General features: G+C 39.9%; 1 protein-coding gene across 2 annotated transcripts in view; it reads right to left on the bottom strand.

The window, feature by feature from the left end:
- heatr1 (HEAT repeat containing 1) overlaps positions 1-22,158 on the bottom strand; it is an 81,408-nt gene that overhangs the window by 45,323 nt on the left and 13,927 nt on the right. For both annotated transcript variants that reach the window (XM_080200679.1, XM_080200678.1), the window contains exons 9-21: positions 20,800-20,914; positions 17,482-17,589; positions 16,625-16,742; positions 14,572-14,679; positions 13,689-13,784; positions 12,649-12,737; positions 11,113-11,324; positions 8,024-8,145; positions 5,751-5,945; positions 3,685-3,868; positions 2,219-2,373; positions 1,240-1,432; positions 964-1,136 (exon numbers count right to left, since the gene is read on the bottom strand). In XM_080200679.1, the coding sequence (XP_080056805.1) occupies positions 964-1,136; positions 1,240-1,432; positions 2,219-2,373; positions 3,685-3,868; positions 5,751-5,945; positions 8,024-8,145; positions 11,113-11,324; positions 12,649-12,737; positions 13,689-13,784; positions 14,572-14,679; positions 16,625-16,742; positions 17,482-17,589; positions 20,800-20,914 (1,868 nt within the window). The remainder of the gene's footprint in view (positions 1-963; positions 1,137-1,239; positions 1,433-2,218; positions 2,374-3,684; positions 3,869-5,750; positions 5,946-8,023; positions 8,146-11,112; positions 11,325-12,648; positions 12,738-13,688; positions 13,785-14,571; positions 14,680-16,624; positions 16,743-17,481; positions 17,590-20,799; positions 20,915-22,158) is intronic.

Here is a 22,158-nt window from a genome sequence, read left to right as displayed (position 1 = left end):
CAAACTTAACAACCTTAACAAACTTAAGAGACTTCAGTCTCTTCACCCAAGTCATTGATATAAACTGTAAAATGTTGAGGTCTCAATTGTGATCCCAGCAGCATACCACTTACTACATCTTTTCAACTGGAAAAATATGCTTTTTATGTCTACCCTCTATTTCCTGTGAGTTAGCCACAATATGTTAACCCCTACAATATAAGCTTTTATTTTTTGCAATAATCTTTGATGTGCACCTTATTAAATGCCTTCGAGAAATCTAAGTACAAAACATCTACCAGTTTCCCTTTATCCACAGTGTATATTAAATCTTCAAAGAACTCCAACAAGATAGCTAAACATGATTTTCCGTTCACAAAGCCTCATTTACCCTGCCTGATTACCTTGAATTTTTCCAAGCGCTATATCATCTTTAATAATAGCTTCTAACATGTCTGCCCTTTGACAAATGTTAAGCTTGTAGTTTCCTGCTTACTATCTCCTTTCCCTTTGATTGAAATCAAGAAATGCTTCTACAAGGAAAGAGCAGTTGATGCTAGGTCAATTGTTAGTTTTGGGACTGTTAGTTTTTTGTTTACATTATGGGATATGGGGTTAAGGTGGGTATGCGGAACTCTCCACTCACCTGACAAAGGGGCAAACCCTGAAAGCTTGTGGGTTTACTATCAAATAAACTGGTTGGACTTTAACCTGGTGTTGTGAGGCTTCTTACTGTGTTTACTCCATATATGGAATTAGGTCAGAGCTCAGCCTAAATCTCATTGAAATAGTGGAACAGACTCAAGGGGCTAAATTCTTGTTCTCCGTGAATCCCTCTTTAAAGCCAATACATTACAGCAAATGAAAACTAAATGAAGAAACTTGGTGACATTTATGAAAAATACAATATCCAAATTAAATTTCAAAATACGTATATTAAAATTGCCCAAAGATATCAACAGAAAAATAGGTCCCCTTTCTTACCTGACTTAAATGAGTGGGATCTGCAATAATCTCTTCCACCTCATGGGCAAGCTTATCAATCACCACTTGATAGACAGACCCTTGTGCTCCGGTTAACATTTGCAGACAGGCAACAGCTCCCCGCCGCACCTCTCTCACAGGATTTCCTAAACCGATGACTAAGGGGATCACCACTGAAAGCCAATCACAATTTGGAAATAAACAGGCATCAGTTTTATCATAGAAAATATTTTATCACATCAATTTAATGGGCTGAAACCATTTGACGGACCATACCTGGACATGTCGGAGATGCAATCAGACTTCTAGTCTCTGCAGACTGAGATGCAAGTAGCGGGTGACCCAAGTAAAGAGCTCGCGTCTGTAGAACAGCACTTACTGGACGGTTTAACTGGTTGCTAAGGTTGCAGCTGTAACTCCACAAAAGCGACAAGAACTTGAGGAGGTGACTGAAATTGCTCAGGTGGGTCTACAATACCAATGATCATCAAAAAGTGAAAGGACAGAGTTAAAAAACAATATTTCAATTTACCTTAAATTAGTTTATCTTTCCTCCTCCTAATGGTGGCCAGTTTAATGAGTCACCAGAAAAACTACAGAGTGGCCTAATTCAGGAAGTGATTCCATACATTCAAATATAATTATTCCCCCTGCATTTGGGTGGGGGAAATAATCTCCTAACTTGTTGGCACTTGAGCAAAGGTTTGCACATTTTCAGAATTTCAGTCCATCAGCACATTTATTATTCATAATAAAAAATAAAGTCCCCAAAATTATCACATGGGAAATCTGACAACGCTTGTCTCCTGAGGAAAATTGCAATTTATTTAATGCCTTAAATTGTTGCTCTATTATAATTAGTTGCAGTAGGATCATTGAGAATGCAATGGCTCCACAAATAAGCAAATGCACTTAGTACTCAACTCCATTTAGAGCAAGGCAGTTTGCACATCTCACTTAAAATATATGTTTTGTTGAGACAAATACTGCATTGGTTCTGTTTTTTGTGGAAACAGAAATTAGTATGTGTAGTTAGTGTGAGAATGAGATACATTGTAAAAAAAAAAGTAAACCAGAAATAAGCAGCTATATACCTTTTTTTAAATTATGAAAGGTATTCCTAAATGCTTGAATTGGAACTGTATTGGCATTAGATCTATCCCATTGAAAAACATTACATTAACAATCTGGATTTATCTTTCTTATCCAATGTTTCCTCCTCCTTGCCTACATTACAGATTAAATTTTAACTCACCTTAAACAGAAACTGCACAAGTGTCCTGAAGTTTCTTGCAAGGCTTCCTTCGCTGGCACCACAAACAGTAAGGTCAAATACATCAATGAGTAGATGAAGATAATCACAGCTTTGCCTGTCCAAACTTTCAGGGTTCCACCAAGTCTGATCTGAAACTTTGCAATCAGAAAAGTCAAGTTCAGTGTGGTACTCGAGTGGTCTTGACACTGAACTGGTTAGAATGAGCTGTGAAACTTCAATCAATTAAATCTGCCATCTGTTACGCAGCATCAGAAAATGACATTGAGATGAGATGAGAGTCGTCCCACCGATATCAATGCAATACTGGTCTGAAATCTGTCATCAAGACGCTTGAGCAAAACTAGTATCAGTGGGAAAATCAGTGGCTGGAATCACAAGGAAGACAACACAGGTTGTCAAAAGCTAAAAATCACTTTTTATAGATATTCTTGCAAGGTGGCACTGTGGTTAGCACTGTTGCCTCACAGCTCCAAGGGACCTGGGTTCGATTCCCAATTTGAGTCACTGTTGTTGTGGCGTTTGCATGGATTTCCTCTGGAAGCTCCGGTTTCCTCTCAGTCCAAAGATGTGCGGGTTAGGTTGATTGATCATGCTAAATTAACCTTTAGTTTCCCCAGGATGTGATAGGTTAAAGGGATTAGCAGGGTAACTAAGTGGGGATAGGGCCTGGGTGGGATTCTTGTTGGTGCAGACTTAATGAGCCTAAAGGCCTCCTGCGCTGTGGGGATACTATGTTTCTAGGTATTGCCATTGAACAAAACAGCATCAAGTAATTAATCAAAGACCATATTCTATGATAAACCAATCAGTGGGTTGTTTACTGACCATTCTTTATTTGTTCCTTTTGAGACTTTATCGAAAACAAAGCAGCTCACGCCTGTTTAGAGAAAGGTCTGCACGAAGTTAAGACTTTTGCTGACAAGCCTCAAAGCTGCTTTAGAAACTTAAAACGTTATGATACGATATTCCAGATAAGGTCTAACATACAACCAAGATTTGCACTTATTCCATTTGCTAATGCAGTCCTGAACCATAACTTCATGTCAATAGATTTTGCCAATTACATGGTGCAACAAGTGTTTTGTGGCACGTGTTTATAAACCAAAATCAGCACAGATCATCAGCCAGTGAAAATGTGCAGTTCTCTGAAGCAGTGAGCGTACTTGTCTTTTTTTGTATTTAAAAAGAAAGCTTGCATAAACAACCCTTTAAAAGAAATTCTAGTTGGCAGTTCAGCACGCCCCCTCCCCCCCATCTTATCTCCAAGCAAACTAACTTATTATTCAATCCTGGTTACAATACTTCGATTTGAGACCTCCTATTCTTCAGCTTTAAAAAAAAATCAATGGCACTGAATTATCACCATTCCAAAGCAACAATATACATGGATCATGCCAATTATCCTTAAGTTATTAATAGCCAATACACCATTTTAAATAACTCACCTTTCATAAGCGATTCAGGAGCGTTGAAAGCAAGGATAAATTTCTTTAGCAACAAAGTATGGATTAATCCAGTTTCTGTACTTCTGGCATTGCCATGCTTCATACTTTCCACATATTCCGTAATCAGGCCTGCTGGTACCATGTTCCCATCAACAGAATCAAGATGCCACTTGTGACTAACATTCTGCAATATTGAATGGGGAGCGTGATTAGACTCATTTTGAAACCAACTAAAGAAATGTTTTTCACATGCAGTGCATTTGGGGCTAAGAGGCAGGGGTTTTCAAATCTTCCTTTTAGCCTTTGGGATCCCATAGTTTCAACCTGAAGGGAAAAAAGATCTTAATTTTAAAAACAGTGCACTCAGTCCTTAGACTATCTTCCAGGAAAGAGGTGCACGGGACTAGTTCAATATCCTGTTTAACTGCGGCCCCATCTGACTTTCTTGTGCTCCAAACTTACAAAGCAGGATCTGCTGACACAACAGATTCCCTTTCCTATTTCCTTTTGTTTATCTTGCAAGTTTGATATCACTACAATAGAAATAATTGTAAGATGCGGTTTACGTTTACAACCATTCAAACACTTAGGATGCTTCAGAGCATATGCCAAGCTAGTGTAGAAAACAGAGAATAATGCAGCATTAACGGGCACTGAATAGGTCGGTACAAATTTGCGAATGAGACAAAGACAATTAGCTTTTAGTCTGAATAATTTAGTTCAAACTAAGCCATCATACGTACTAAGTGCAAATAAAGGTGTAACATTTGTGCGCACAACACTGAACAGTTGAGTACTGAAGAATACAGAAGAGCCCTGTCCACGTGAATCCATTGTAACTTAAAAGAATGTACGATACTGGAGGGGAAAACATGGCCATTTATGTGGGTACACTTACAATTTATAATTTGTTGAGTTAGTGGCTTCTGATGTCATGAGGAAAAAGACAAACAAATGAGAAAATTACCTTGGACTAACCTCATCCACCTTTGTTGGTTTCAAAGCTCTTCCAGTGGAGGCAAAGGACTAATTACTGTTAATTTGGTTGGAGATGATTTATGGCACAAAGGCCAAGAAAAATCTTAGAAACAAACTCATTAATAATGAAAAAACTTACTCAGGTCCACAGTCTAATTCCCTTCAACATATGGATGTCTAAAATGTTTACACACCCGATAGTTAAGAAAATTGAGAAGCAGAAAGGGACTTTACATCCTTCCCACTGAAGATATTTTTAAATGCAAAGGAAGAAAGAGGTCAAAGTATAGATGATTGCTTTGAGAACAAAGGTAAGTTACCTCAAATTCTATCAGTTTAATCTTTACAACATATACAAGACAAAACAAAGGAATAATTTGTCAGAACATTACATTTACAAAAGGACTTTTTAAAGTTATTGTAAAAAGTCAGGAAGGAAACACATGTTACTGCATCATTAAAACAAAAGTGTTCCAAGTATGATTTCACGTCATGCTGTCCTGACTGATATTAGGTAAGGAGGGAGCAGCAACTACTATAGTTAGGAAGGGGAAAATAAATCAAGCGTTCTGGTAATGCCTATTCTTCTTTCCTATCTAGAGAAAGTTAATGCATTTGGATGCTGGACAAGGACATGATTGTTATGATGTCCCACTCTTCCGCTCCATGCAGAAATAATCTGCTGACGTAGGAGTAGATTCATATCCCCAATGAGCACACTTTGCCACTCAGCAATGTAGAGCTCACGCATGAAGAATAGTAACTCAGATAACTAACAGAGGTTACATAGAGGCATTATATTCATGTGGGAATTTCCTCATAGATTCCCCCAATCAGATGGTTATAGCTGTGTCAGCAGTTCCATATAAACTGCACAAATGACATTGCCCAGACCTTCTACCCAAGTCATGGGGGCCAATGGGAAAATTCCCAAAAAGATCCCAGACCAAAATCTTCAGGAGGGATGATACAGGATGAAAGAAATGCTTCTTTGTTCATAAAATTCTCCGAATAATCTAAAAATACTGCAACTATTTGCTTTTAATTCTGAAAAGCTGCTACATTCCTCAAATAAGTCAGCTTCTTACCATATCTGAATTACGTGCAATGAGTTTTCTCAGCCTTTTCTCCAGAACACCATACAGTTGCAAAGCAATGGGCAAACAATCAAGGTCTGACTGTTTCTCCATGGTCTGAACTAAAGCAAAACTCAGCAAAATCGAGACCAGCTTCTGCTTCAGGCTTGAGGACTCTTTTCCAATGATTTCTATGAGAGCTCCCATCTGCAAACAAAGCAAGAACTATAATCACAATTTGCAGCAACATCAATGCAGCTTATGCTGCATACTGGGAGAGTCCCTATTCTTGTTTTCACCTACTTGTGTAAAACTTAACTTAAATATCACAAATATTGTTCTATTGCTATCTCAGGATGGGCAGCAAATTCCAGCCTAGCCAGCACTGCTCACATCTCAAAAAAATAAAATCACCTTTGCCTCTTCTTCTAAGCAGTTCTTTATGAATTTTAGTTTTATTTAAACATTTCGAAAGGTGAATCTCCATCTATTATCGATCATCCCAGGTTTACATTTTACTATAAGTTTCCATAAAAAGCTTATAGTAAAACGTCCAAAGATATGTGGGTTAGGTTGATTGGCCATGCTAAAAAATTGCCCCTTAGTGTCCTGAGATGTGTAGGCTAGAGGGATTAGCGTGTAAACGTGTAGAGATATGGGGGTAGGGCCTGGGTGGGATTGTAGTCGGTGCAGACTCGATGGGCCAAAGGGCCTCTTTCTGCACTGTAGGGTTCTATGATTCTATCTTAATGTAATTTTATTACCAGAGTTGTAATTTCTCCTTTGCAGTGGTTTTGGTGCTCTCTCGTACCTGGGGTCTATCTCTGTCACAAGCATCTTTGTTAGACATGTTTCCAATTCCATGCAGTACATTTAACTCTTCAGTTTCCATTGAATATAATTGCTTCCAAGTTCAGCCACTTAACAGGTTTAAAGTTTTTGTGTTTTTTCTTTCATTTCTATCCCTTACATTATTTATTTCCCTTCCTAGGCTCAACCACTGAAATTGAGGGTTGCTTCAGTTTTATTTACTTTACGTTCCATTAAATACTGGCATCACACTTGCCCACACCTGATTCCCCATTTACTCCCAAAGTTACTCCTTGCTCCTTACAGAGTAAGGAAGGGCCTAGAAGGCTGGGGTTGCATTTTGGGATCAAGCTGCTTACATTAACTCAACAAGATGAGACATGCCCATTTGGCCTGCCGGGGGTGCAGCACACATCATTTGTATAAATACTGCTGTTACTCTGCATCAGCTGTAAGTTTCCATTGGCAATAAAGGGTCAATGGAGGCCAAGTAGAAAAAGGAAGTGGCAGAGGTGTACAGAATTATAAATGTTGAAAAAAAGAGAGATAGAGAGATGAAAAGATATACAGGAAAAGTGTGAAAACAAGTGATATAGACAGAGAAAAAGTGCATGAGAGTGAACTAGGCTTGTACTCGTTACAGTTTAGAAGAATGAGGGGAGATCTCATTGAGACATATAAGATGATGAATGGGATGGATAGGATAGAGGTGGAGAGACTCTTCCCGCTCAGAAAGGACAGTAGGACTAAGGGGCACAACCTCAAGATAAAGGGGGGGGCGGTTTAGAACGGAGTTGAGGAGGAACTTCTTCACTCAAAGGGTGGTGAATCTCTGGAATTCTCTGCCCGTTGAAGTGGTGGAGGCTGCCTCGCTAAATATTTTTAAGACGCGGGTTGATGGGTTTTTGATAAGCAAGGGGATTAAGGGTTATGGGGAGAGGGCGGGAATGTGGAACTGAGCCACGACAGATCAGCCATGATCTTATTGAATGGCGGGGCACGCTCGAAGGGCTGGATGGCCTACTCCTGCTCCTATTTCTTATGTTCTTATGTAAAAGAAAAACAGGGAGAGGTGAAAGTGAAAAATAAGGCACGAGTAATGGTACAGTGTAACTAATGTAATATCCGTCGTTGTAAGATAAAAGTTCCATAACAGTAGATAAACCAAACAGACAGGATGATTTCAGGTTTGCCTCCTGGCAACTTACTTTGATCAAACTGCCTTCCAATTGTACCTAATCAAAGCTTATTAAGAGCATCTGGCAGCAAGTAAACATAGGCAATTACATGACCAGGAAAGATTCTGTAGTTCATCTGGTCAACTGTAAAAATTGTCTCCTCCCTCAAATATTTATGCCTACTCTCCTTTAAATTCTCCAAGACAATAAGGGGGAAGATCAGTTTGAGTTACGGTTTCAACAACAACATTTCACATGCTGCAAGGCAAGTTTAATTCCAATTTAATTTTCACTTACTGTCTGAGCCCTAAAAGTAGGTTCCATCAAACATAAATTATTCATCAGACACTGGATCAATTTCTGATTTGCTTCACCCACAACTTGTTTTGAATTACAGCTGTCAATAACTTCTTTGAGTTCTGCACAGAAAATAAGATTATGGTAAAGTTGCTTCAAGCAGATAACACAGCATTTGTAATAAAACAAGGAGTCGGAATAAAGAACGTGAAAAAGAATTTTGCAGACCGCTATTTCCTCTTGTGTATTAAGCATTTGCACTGTGCTCCAAGTGCTGCAGAAATAAAAATACACCAGGTCTTCAACATAATTTATTCCTGGAGATATGTATATTTCCTCATCTATGCTCCTCTTATTCCGTGACCGATTGAGAGGAAAACAAATAATATATAATTAGGCTTCTAACTAAAGAGCACATCACAGCTCACAAAAGGCGGCTTGAACATGTGTGGTTTTTAAAGCATATTCTGAACTAAATTTGAAAACGTAGATATAAGGGTTAGGCTTGCAAGGCAGTACAAGTCAACTTCTGTAAAAAGCAGACACAAACAACTTAAGAAGGCAACTCACAGCTTTGTACCCAAGACAATTACTGTTATCTCCAATGTTTAAATGTGCACTAGCAAGAAATGCACTTCAACCGTACATATATTTTAAAATATATACTCTGCCTTAATGTATTTTTCTTAGTCCCTCACTCTTACATCACTCTCCAAGTGAATGTGTGATATCAATTCTACCACTTTATTGTGCTCCAGCATGGTGGGTTAATTGCATTGGGCTACTGAGTTGCTAAGACTGACAGAAATTCTCCATAATTAAAAATAAGGGGATAAAAAGCACTTGTACTTATAATGGAGTCTTTCATGATCTCAAGAAGTCCTTTACAGCCAGCAAAGCAGTTCAAACTGTAGACACTTTTGCATTATAGGAAGACCTTTTATGTTCACAGAATTCCTTTCTTCACCAAGTAAAATATAGCCAACAGAATATTTACTTCAAAAATGTTTTTGTAGCCAAATGATGACCCTGAAATAGGACCTTCCTCCCTGCAATGCTCAAGAGGTGATACCGCTGACAGGGTAAGTTCCACAGTTGGGGTTGGTTATTAGCAATAATTGATTGGCCTTGTGGAGATGGTCTCCATGTCAACTATATAATCATAACATCAAAGGTGTAAGACACTTACCTTTCTTTTGAAGAAAGTTCTTCTAAAAGGTGCTAAAACTGCTAACAATGAAGCATCTATTGTCAATGATATCTGACTAAAAAGTCACTAATCATTATAGAAGGGATTTGGCAACACGTATCTTAAAAGTACTAGTAGGGATTTCTGCTTTCCAAAGCTCAATGTGAGCAAGTAAGAAACACCTAGCTTCCCTTAAGTGAGACAGAGCCATTGCTGGTTCAGTGCAGTGAGAGGAACATGAAAATTACTGCCTCAGCTTTCACTCGCCAGCCTTTTCCTCTTCACCACCCTTTTCATAAAAAATCTTCTCTCACTTAGGTGGTCTTGCTTAGTCACCACTACCCACAAATAAATGTTAACAAAACTTTTATAATTCCAATCCTTAACATTTTATTTTCCCTTGTTAAAGAATGCTGCAGAGTTAATTCAGAATTCCCAGTATTGATCATCCACAGCCCAGGTCACTGATGCTATGCAATGCCTATTTTGGCTTCACAGTGGTAAAACAAGGAGATGATGGCCTAGCGATATTATCGTTAGTTTAATAATCCGGAAACTCAGCTAATGTTCTGGAGACCTGGGTTTGAATCCTGCCACAGCAGATGGCGGAATTTGAATTCAATAAAAAATATCTGCAACTAATATCTAAGATATTAACATCTACTGATAGCCATGAAACTATTGTTGATTGTCAGGGAAACCTATCTGGTTCACTAATGCCCTTTAGTGCAGCATAATAGCACAGTGGTTAGCACTGCTACCTCACAGCGCCAAGGACATGGGTTCAATTCCTGGTTTGGATGACTGCCTATGTGAAGCTTATACGTTCTCCCCGTCTGCATAGGTTTCCTGTGGGTGCTCTGGTTTCTTCTCACATTCCGAAAGATGTGCTGGTTAGGTGCACTGGCTATGCTGAATTCTTCTTCAGCGTACCTGAACAGGTGCCAGAGTGCGGCAGATTTTCATAGTAATTTCATTGCAGTGTTAATATAAGCCTACTGATGGCACTAATAAATAAGATTAAGCTTAGGGAAGGAAATCTGCCATCCTTATCTGGTCTGGCTTACATGTGACTCCAGGGCCACAGCAATGTGGTTGACACTCAACTCCCATCAGGCAACTCGGGATGGGCAATAAATGCTGGCCAGCCAGCAATGCCCGTCACCCACAAACAAATAATAAAAATCAAGAGAACACAATGCAGCCTGGGTTAATTGACAGTGCAGGCAGAATTTTCTTTCATAGAATCTAGAATCCTACCGTGCAGAAGGAGGCCATTCAGCTCATCAAGTCTACGTGGACCACAATCCCACCCAGGCCTGATGCCCATAACCCCCATGCATTTTTCCCTAGCCAGTCCTCCTGATGCTAAGGGCAATTTAGCACGGCCAATCCATATCACAAGCGTGTCTTTCGGACTGTGGGAGAAAACTGGAGCACCCAGAGTAAATCACTCACGCAGACAGGGGAGAACGTGCAAGCTCCATACAGACAGTGACCCAAGCTGGGAATCGAACCTGGGTCCTGGCGCTCTGCACACGATTCCTGCCAATTGCAGAGTCAGTATTCCCACAGATGAAGCCAGGATTGTCAACAACCATAAAGGAGCATACCTGACAATGGTCAATATTCAGTTCCAGCAATTCTTTCCCTAAAAATTTTAAAAGCCAGTAAAAAAAAAAATTGCCATCTCTCGGAAGCATTGGAATTTTGTCTGCAGAATGATGGGATTGAGTTGAAATGCCCACTTTCTCTATCTTACCCTCGCACAGATCAAACGTATAAAACCCACGCAAAAGTTTGGAGATGATAATCCTGTATATTAAGCATACATCAAACCGAACATGCTGTTATCAAATGCTTAAAATAAGCAGCACTGCTGTAAGTAAACACTTTTTACCTGTCGGCCAGCCATGGAAAAGTGGAGTCATGGAGCAGACATCTGAATCAGCAATGAAGATTGATATTTTCTGCTCAGCCGATTCTTTGGCTGGATTTGTCAGGACCATGTATGGCAGGAGTTCCATCCAGATCCGATTAACCAGTCTTTCATTCCCATGATACAATTTTTCTGAGCTTAAAAACTTAACTGCTTCTTCCAGAACGATATGCCTAGGGGCAATTGCATAATAGAAAATGTAACATACTGCAAATATTTAAGAAAAGCAAACACACAAATATGTGGAGGAGATATTTTTAAATGCACGCGTGCATACACACATACATACACACACACACACACACACACAAGAGAATTACAATAAAACAATTTTATCATCCACCATTCAATATTTTTATAGCAAACAATAGTTATTGATGCAATGTTTTCTTCTTCCAGTGAGTGGTGGTATTGTGCAACATATAATTTTTTTGTGAAATCACCCTATTCATCCACTGCAGGCACTACTCCACGCTATATGGCGTCTGAATGAAAGGGTGTGACTCTTTCAGCCCCCAAAGTGAATAATTCCCATATGTTTGTATCACTGACATATAGTTATGAAGTTCAACTTGTACAAGTATAACACAAAGCATCAACAAATAATGATTAGAAAAGCCTTAAAAAAAATTCACCCGGTCAGGCAGCATCTGTGGGGAGAGAGAGACAGAGAGAGAGAGAGAGAGAGAGAGGAAGACATAGCATTCTGGACCAATGACTTTTGATCAACCATTGACCTGAAATGGCATGGTGGCACAGTGGTTAGCACTGCTGCCTCACAACACCAGGGTTCGATTCACAGCTTGAGTCACTGTCTGTGTGAAGTCTGCATGTTCTCCCCATGTCTGCTTCGGTTTCTTCTGGGTGTTCCAGTTTCCTCCCACAGTCCGAAAGACGTGCTGGTTAGATGCATTGACCCAAATAGGCGCCAGAGTGTGGTGACTAGGGGCTTCTCACACTAACTTCATTGCAATGTTAATGTAAGCCTAGTTGTGACCAATAAACTTATTACTTATTATGTTAGCACTCTTTCTCTCTCCATCACGTATTGCCTGACCTGAGTATTTCCAGTAATTTGTTTTGATTCCACTTTTCCAGCATCTGCAGCATTTTGCTTTTGCATTTGACTACTGGCTGTGTTTAGTTCAGCAATGGACAGCCAGTGGTGTGGAAGACTGAGAGACAGCTAATGTTTCAGCCAATAGTTGATATATTGTGATTTTTGTTGGAAAGTACGTAGCAGTTACGAGGACAGGATCAGGTATAGTTTGGATGTCTCTGGTCTGCATAAGAATGGTCACTTGGACAATGTACTTGATGGTAACCAATGCCTGTTGAAATGTAATCATTTAGGAAAGGGTGGGAATAGACTTAAGGGCAGAGTGTGGGGAGAGTAGAGAAAACGTCTGCCAAAATCTTTCATGACTCTGCTTTTCATATTTTAATTATCTACATTATATTTACACAGTCTGGTCCTGTTGTCAAAAATGTACCCACCAATGCTCATTGCTAGAAAGGTCAGCTCTTTGAAACAGTGACAAAAGACAAGAAGCTGTCTCTTCTTGACTAAGGGATCCAGAGAAAGCCTATAAAAGGAACAGAATGAAATTGAAAGTTTAGCATTAATATTTAGCCCTTCTTGAGCAACAGGTTGGCATCATAAGTTAGACAGGATAGCATCTTCCTATAGCTGCCACTATACAAAATCTTTTCATCAGAATTGAGTATCTTTAGAATTCTTATTGAAAAGGTGGTGGAAGCAGTCGTTGAATATTTTTAAGACAGAGGTAGCTAAATTTTTGATAAGCAAGGTGTTGATGGGTTATCAGATAGGTGGGATGAAGATTTGAGGTTACCATGGGATTAGCATGATCTCATTAAATGGCCGAGCAGATGCAAGGGGTTGAATGGCCTACTCCTTGTTCATATGTACGCTCGTACATTCAATGCTCATCAACTTGTGAGAACAGATAGGTCTCCCATAGCATTGTATGTGATTGTCCCCAGTTGGAGCATGACTGTGATGTTCAGCTAGTAAGAATAACAGTGCTTCCTCTGAAGGTCACCCAATGACTCCTTCCTGACAGAAGTAGTCTACAAAGGCAAATTGGAACAGCTTAGAAACTGTTGGGCCAGAGAACAATTGTCATTGTTTGTAAATTTTAGATTCTAGCTCAAAAGATTATCTCTAAACATGCACAACAAATTAAACTGTGACACTTGAAATATGATTCGTTTACACCAGTAGAAAGATATTTGTTAGATAATGCTGCTTGTGAAATGATTCGAAGCATGCTGATGGTGTAACAAGGCAAATTGTTTAAACTGAAAGGTAGACAAAAAAAGGATGACATAAATATTTAACATCTTTTCATTCAAGGTAATAATGAAATAAAAATATCTATTTCATGAATAATTAACTTCCCGAGATGAAATTCGCATTATATTAAATAGTTCAAAAACAAGGCCAGGCTTCCTACCTAGTTTTATATTGGGAAATCAGCATAATATTTTTTATAAAAACATATTCAACTCACCTCCAGAGCTTGCATAGCGACCAAAACTACCTCGAGACTATCATCATTCAACCGCTCCAAAATAGATTCCTTTAGAAAAAGATCATCGCATCCCTCCTTTGAAACAAAATAAATTATAAAATTAAACTACACTACATGCCTAATTGTGTGATCACGTGTGATCATATTTCAGTGTCCATGATTGTTGTAGATCCTGTGTATAGTTTGCTTCATTTATGCAAAGACTTTATTTTAAGATGTTTCAGCTTGTGCAATTACATTTAAATGCAAAGCTTTTAAAGTTAACTTGATCACATTTTAAACTCAGCAGGCATGCTGAAAAATCGACTGCATTTTTTTGAAATTACGATGTTAGCAGAAACAGGCCTTTTCATAAGTCAATACGGAGCTTTTTTTAATAAACAAAGTTTTCTATGGCCACAACTGCAAATTGCTTTTGAAAGTTAGACAGCCTGTAACAACCAATTTCATAACACAGATAACAGAAAAGTTATAATTGTGTAAAGCCATTAACATTATTTAGTGGTTAATTTCAAAGAAGACCTCACTTTGTAGCTCAGCACATACATCAAGGCTGCTGAAACTGAAGAGAGCAGAAGGATTTCATAAGCCTCTGCAATGGGTCTGGACTCGTCCCAAATTATTAGCTTTGCTGATCTGTTTCTAACAGTCACTTCAGATGGTTACAATTTCTGAGTAAGATCCTGTACATTTAATTACATTGCAAACCCCAACATTAAAAATAATTTCAAGGTTTCATAGCATTCATTGGAACTACTAGGGTTACTTTGCACAGCCTCTATGCCAAAGGAAATACAGGAAATCTTGTGGATTTAAGATGAATTGTGCAATAAAAAAAATTGATTACTAAGCCTTGCAATACCTGAGAGGTGTTAATGATTTCCTTCAAGCGTTCAACCGCAAATACTCGGATCATAGACTGTGGGTGATTTAGACTCAGCAACAAAGATGTGTTAGAATCTGCCAATAACTAAAATAAAAAATAAATTTAGTTCAAAATTAACAATGTATCTTATAATCCCCCTCCCCCCAGTCTCTTTCTCATGAAGCATGTCTCTTTCTGGGATATGCTTCCACCAATCCCAAGTTCAACTGACCTCATTCATGTGACTGCAAATACTGTATCAACAGGCTACTCACACACAGGAGTGCACTGCTCTACAACTGATTCTGTCCTTGCCCAATGATAGCAGTTTGGGGTTCTTCCAGCAAGAGCCATTTGATAGCAATCTGGAGTAAGAACCCTAGGGAATTTTCCTAATGATTTCCTCTCCCTAACCTCCCGCCAATACGCAATTACTCAGCTACTGTGCTTGTGGCCAAGCCGAAAGAAACACACAAAGGCCACAATTAAGCCCGTTTCCACACCCCCCCCCCCCCCCCCCCCCCCAACACCATTCTTTATGGCCCAAGGCAAAAAAGAACTAGGCCACGAAAATTGTACAAGTCCTGATTTATTTTTCCCAATGAGAGAAACAACCAATCTAGCACTTCTGTACCATAGTAACAAAATGTAGGGAAAAGCTTGAAGGTTTTCCTGAGCAAGGTTGAAAGGAAAGTCGGTAGCTAATTTGCGCTAAGCGTAATACAACAAGCAACAATTAAATAAATGGCTAAGAGTTAGATGTTAAGCAGGTCTCTGGGAGAATCTCCTTCAATTCTTCGATTAGTGCTTGGGATCTTTTATAGTCACCTGAAAGGCAGACAGTAGCTCTGACAGTGCAGTACGCTGAGTCAACCTTTATGCCCTGTCACCACTGTCAGTGAGAACAGAGAATTTGGCGCTTTGCCAAAATTTTGTTCACTGTAGAGGGACTGGAGAAATCCAGCTGCAGGTAAGATTGGAGAATCTGCCCCAACATTGGCACCCAACTCTGTCTGAAAGTGTGGATTCAAAACTCAGCCTTCTAACTCAGAAGTTAGGTTGTTACTCAAGAAAGAAGAACTAGAATGCAGGGCATCAATTAGATTGAGAAGAGTGCTATTAAAAGCGAGTTACAGTGGTTGGGTGATTCCAAAATTGGGACAGTGAAATGAAGGAGATTATAAAGGAGAATAATGAGTTCCACAATTTTGAAGTCCTGGGAAAGAATGAGCCATAATGAGTCTTGATAAAACACTGAGGATGTGAGAAAGCAGCAGGATATGCAATCTAACGCATCTGGAGTTTAAGTATCACCCAGTTACAACATCAAGCAATCTCAGGTCAGGTACAAAGTGAACTACCTGAAGAATAAAGCTCTCCCTAATCTGTTCCAACAATGTAGATCTATTCCAACCTAACCACACTCCCAAGTGTATTAGTTGAAACCCTAAATTCCTACATCTAATTGCCTACAAGGTGTTCTGAGGTAAAATGATCAATTTAGTGCCAATTTATGCTGGGATATTGAGTGCACTCTGCATGGAAGACAGCAAGTGAGACAATTAGACGGGTAAGAAATATTTCCCTCCATCAGAGATGGACTGGGACACATAATGAAGAGATAAGATAACTGCTCAAATCCAAGGTGCCTCTCAACTGCAATTTTCTTAGCACATTATATTAGTCGGTTGCCCATGTATTGCTTATGGTACTTTAAAGAATACACCATTTTCTAATGACTAAGAGTTACACCATATGCCATTGCATTAATTTCAAACATATTACTATATAAAAAAAAGTGCTACAGCATCTATGATGCAAGTGGTGGGAATTAAACATTCATCATGGAATGTTTACAGAATAGCAGTTCATTAAATTTATACAACACATTGAATACCGTTTTAGTTTTTAAAACAACTTCCCAGGAAGGGCAACTTTTAGAAAAAACTAACCCCACAGTAGTATATTTAATTGTGCAACAAACAGCTGAATAATGACATTTATTCTTTCAAAATTTTTGCTGAATCCTGAGCTTTAAAGTCTATATTACCTGATGCTTGGCACTGTTCAAAGACAGAGAAATAAACTGATGAAAGATATCTTGTTCTCTCTGGCTTTTAGCTTTTTTCAATTGTTTTTCCAGGGCTAAATCATAAGCATTAGGATACCTTCACAAAAATAGAAAGGCACGTCTTTAAATAGGAATAACAGAAAAAAACAACTAGATACATTGGGAAAATGCATGTTAGGTCTAAAAGATTGCACTTTGTTTTCACATCAACATATTTAATTGCTCTCACAAGGCAACTGCCTTAAAACTCAAAACACTGTCTTGTTCTGCAGGAAGTCAACCCTTCTTTTTCTCCACATATTTTTCATCCCAGTTAGCAGGAGTGTAAGCAGGCAATCTACTGCTAGACACCAATGCAACAACAAGAACAACAACAGGGCAGCACGATGGCACACTGGTTGGTACTGCTGCCTCTCAGTGCCAGGGACCTGGGTTCGATTCCCGGCTTGGTTCACTGTCTGTGTGGAGGCAGCATGTTCTCCCCATGTCTGCGTGGATTTCCTCTTGGTGCTCCGGTTTCCTCCCACAGTCTGAAAGACGTGCTGGTTAGGTGCATTGGCCATGCTAGATTCTCCCTCAGAGTGCCTGACCAGGCACTGGAGTACAGTGACTAGGGGATTTTCATAGTAACTTTATCACAGTGTTAATGTAAGCCTAATAAATAAACTTTAAAAAAGACTCTGGAGTGACCCACTATCTGGCTTGCAGGTAAATTAATTCAATTTTGTGCCCTCCTGAAATAAAACAACTGAGAGCAAGAACTCATCGTTGGTTAGCATGTCAACCTGCTCAGTCAATATGCCACATTCAAAATAGGATTTCCTTGCTTTGCTTACTTTGCTTCCACAAGTCTGACCACGGGCGTAATTTTCTGATTTAACGCAGAGAGACTGTCTGGGTCGGTACTATTTGTTGAATGGGAAACGTACTCCTCAAGCAGCACACTAGAATACAGAAGAAAATCAGATGTAGCATGACCGAACACAATAATAAAGATAAATGAAGCACAGTAGTAAATCCCTACTGAACTACAACCAGATATTTATCAATATAAATCACAACAAAAGATTCCAGGCTGCAGCCCTTGTAGAAGACAATGCGTTATTAACAGCTACAATAACACATTTTTCAACAAATTTATCAAACAGCAAATCTGTTCCTAAGATTTTGCCACACGTAATCAATCACTCATTAACTCAGAACAAGAATGTTGGTTTTATTCTCCGATGTGCACGAACTTTATTTAATAAAGTACAAAACAGAATAGTCCAAGAATCGCTTAATTAGTTTGCCATGTCAGCTTCAAAGATTTCCCTGTAATATTCAGCCTGCAATCTTCAGTTCACATTCACATTCAGTATAATTAAGTTTTTTTTGCAGATTTCTTTTTTGGCTTTATTTGGGCAAAATTACCTGCAACTCCCAAAACAGAAGTAATGCATTGGGATTTTGTTTTAAAATTAAAAACATCAAAATAGAAACAAAGAAGATAGGAGCAGGAGGAGTTCATTCAGCCCTTCCAGCCTGCTCCACCATTCATTACGATTACGGCTGATCATCCAACTCAATAGCCTAATCCTGCTTTCTCCCCATAACCTTTAGTCCCATTCACCTCAAGTGCTATATCTAGCCACATCTTGAATACATTCAATGTTTTGGTATCAACTACTTCTGGTGGTAATGAATTCCACAGGCTCACCACTCTTTGCGTGAAGAAATGTCTCCTCATTTCTGACCTTAATGGTCCATTCGAATCCTCAGAATGTGACTCCTGGTTTTGGACATCCCCATCATCGGAAACATCCTCCCTGCATCTATCCTGCCTAGTCCTGTTAGAATTTTATAAGTTTCTATGAGATCCCCCCCCTCATTTGTCTGAACTCCAGCAAAAACAATCTTAACCTAGTCAATCTCTCTTCATGCAGCAGTCCCGCCATCTTCAGAATCAGCCTGGTAAACCTTCTCTGCATTTCCTTGAGGGCAAGAACATCGTTTCTCAGAAAAGGAAACCAAAACTGCTCACAAGATTCTAGGTGTGGCCTCACCAAGGCCCTATATAATTGCAACACATCACTGCTCCAGTACTCGAAACCTTCACAATGAAGGTCAACATACCATTTGCCTTCTTTATTACTTGATGCCCCTGCATGCTCATCTTCAGGACTGGTGTACAAGACGACCCAGGTCCTGCTGCATACTGTCCTCTCCCAATTTATAGACATTCAGGTAGTAATCTGCCTTCTTGCTTTTGCTTCCAAAGTGAATAACCTAACATTTATCCAAATTATACTGCATCTGCCATCAATTTGCCCACTCACCCAACCAGTCCAGGTCATGCCAAAGGATCTTTGCATCCTTGTCACAGTTCAACCTCCCACCCAACCTGATATCATCTGCAAACTTTGAGATGTTACATTCCATTCCTTCATCCAAATAGTTAATATATATTGTGAATAACTGGAGTCCCAGCACCAATCCCTGTGGCACCCCACCAGTTACTATCTGTCAATTTCAGACGGACCCATTACTCTTTGTTTCCTCTCTGCCAACAAGATTTCTATCCATCTCAATACACTTCCCCAATCCCATGCACTCTAATCTTGCATGATATAAGCCTAACACGATATATTAGGCTTTAGTAGCATACGTCAGTGTATGCATCAGGGTTGAATGGAAGAAATTGAGAAAATCGTGAAGCACAACGTAAAGAAGTTGAAGCAGAAAGTGATATTGGGAAACGGATCAATGGAGGCTTCGTGTAAAGTGAACAGGTGTGGAGAGAAGCTTGGTGTTAAGTGACCAGGGCAGTTTCTAAAGATGCAATGTCTGTTACATAAGAAATAGGAGCAGGAGTAGGCCATCTAGCCCTTCGAGCCGGCCCCACCATTCAACAAGATCACGGCTGATCTGAAGTGGATCAGTTCCACTTTCCCGTTTTCTCCTCATAACCCTTAATTCCCTTATCTATCAAAGAACAAAGAACAAAGAACAACACAGCACGGGAAACAGGCCCTTCGGCCCAACGAGCCCGCGCCGCCGTCCTACTATCTCAGTGACCTATTCATGATATTCAGAAACCTATCTACCCGTGACTTAAATATATTTAGCGAGGTAGCCTCCACCACTTCAATGGGCAGAGGATTCGAGACTCACCACCCTTTGAGTGAAGAAGTTCCTCCTCAACTCTGATCTAAACTGCCCCCCCCCCACCCTTATCTTGAGGCTGTGCCCTCTAGTCCTGCTATCCTTTCTAAGCAAGAAGAATCTCTCTACCTCTACTCTATCTATCCCCTTCATTATCTTGTATGTCTCTATAAGATCCCCCCTCAGCCTTCTAAACTCCAAGAAGTACAAACCCAGTCTATTCAATCTCTCTTCATAGGCTAACCCCCTCATCTCCGGTATCAGCCTAGTGAACATTGTCTGCACTCCGTCCAAGGCCAATATATCCTTCCGCAAGTGCGGCGACCAAAACTGCACACAGTACTCCAGCTGCGGCCTCACCAGTACCCTGTACAGTTGCAGCAAGACCTCCCTGCTTTTATATTCTATCCCCCTCGCTATGAAGGCCAACATTCCATTCGCCTTCTTGATCACCTGCTGACTGGGTTTTTGCAATTCATGCACAAGGACCCCCAGGTCCCTCTGCACCGTAACATGCTGCAGCTTTTCGCCTTTTAAATAATAATCCCTCCTACTATTATTTCTGCCAAAGTGGATAACCTCACACTTGCTAACATTATACTCCATCTGCCAGGTCCTCGCCCACTCGCTCAGCCCATCTAGATCTCTCTGCAGACTTTCCACACCCTCCACGCAATTTGCTTTTCCACTCATCTTTGTGTCATCAGCAAATTTCGTTACCCTACACTCAGCATGGACCCCTTCCATGGACAGCCAGCAGACAGACTAATGAGTGACCAGAAGATGAAAAGTGGAGTTCAAGATTTCGTTTTTGGAATTCTTGGATGCATAAACATTATGTTTCTGCATATCATGAGACAAGTGGGGAATGGTAAAAGTGGCAACATCTCAGACCGTTTTCAGGAGAGTAAAACTTTACAGAAAGTCTTGGCTAACAGGACTGATGATGTAATTGGCCATCGCAAGAAATGTCATTGTATATACAGAAAGACATGGCAAATGATGTTTACTTGGCTACAACTTGGTCCAAGTTGCTCCCCAGCGTAATGTTCTGAAGTATGGCTTCCAGCAATTGAATGTGGGTTTGGCAACTGGAGGTTTCTTCCTGCTCTTCATCCATTTCGCCTGAGGAGATAAAGAAATGTAGATGAGTCACACAACAGTTTACATCAGTGACTGTTACAAAGGAAAACAGAGCTGGTGAAACAATGTTAAAATTAAGAACACTATCCTTTCACCTCCATTACAGGGGAGAAGAATCAGGCCAGAGTATTAAATTAAATCAGTTTGACATTCTTTCTTTAGTTTTTAAGAGGAGAAATTAAGAATCTTTGATCAATGAGGTACATTATAAGGAACGCCTTGATAGAGAAGCAGAGCGTTTTAGGGAGGGAATTCCAGAGCTTGAGGCTGAGGCAGCAAAAGGCATGGCCACCAATTTTGGATAAACTTAAGCATACTCAGGAAGCTATGATTTCAAGTCCCAAAGCAAGGATATAAGCTGACATTTCACTGCAGTAGTGAGGGGCTGCTGCATGGTTAAAATGTTGTCATCCAGATGATGTATTTTATGGAGACTTTTTGCCTTTGCTGGTGCATATTATTCCTCTGACACTACTTGAATGTCAATGAATTCTCTCAGCATCCTGGGCAACATTCTTCCTCAACCACCACCCCCAAAAAATTAACAATTTACTTCATGGGGTGGCATGGTGGCACACTGGTTAGAACTGCTGCCTCACAGTGCCAGGAACATTGGTCCAATTCCCAGCTTGGATCACTGTCTGTGAGGAGTTTGTACATTCTCCCTGTGTCTTGTGGGTTTCCTCCGGGTGCTCCAGTTTCCTCCCAAAGTCCAGAGATATGCAGGTTAGGTGGGCTCGCCATGACAAATTGCCCTTCAGTGTCAGGGGGACTAGCTAGGGTAAATTCATAACATTGTGGGGATAGGGCCTGGGTTGGATTGTGGTCGATGCAGATTTGATGGGCTGAATGGCCTCCTTCTGCACTGTAGGATTCTACGATTCATCACATTCTTGCTGACAGTGTCTCGCTATGCATAAATGACTGTCATGTCTGCTTGCATAATGACCTTTGCACATTGAGATAACTTAAAACGTGAAATGCTTTTGAGACATTTGATGACATGTTAGGATGCTGTGTGAAGCCTTTCATTTAATTTAAGGGCAAATATTTTCAAATTCACAGCCAGAGCCACAAAGTAATTCAATAGATTTAGCAAAAGAAAATTGTTTTAAGTGCATCAACATCTCAGGAACATTTTGTTCTCTATTCAGAGTCATACCACATAGAGAGAGACCCTTTGGCCCATCATGTCTGCGCAAGCCATCAAGCACCTATCTATTCTA

This window comes from Carcharhinus amblyrhynchos, chromosome 12, assembly GCF_965287045.1.
Source record: "Carcharhinus amblyrhynchos chromosome 12, sCarAmb.v2.hapA, whole genome shotgun sequence".
Lineage (NCBI taxonomy): Eukaryota > Metazoa > Chordata > Chondrichthyes > Carcharhiniformes > Carcharhinidae > Carcharhinus > Carcharhinus amblyrhynchos.
The sequence above is the reverse complement of the archived record's forward strand: the minus strand, read 5'-3'. Positions and strand labels throughout refer to the sequence as shown.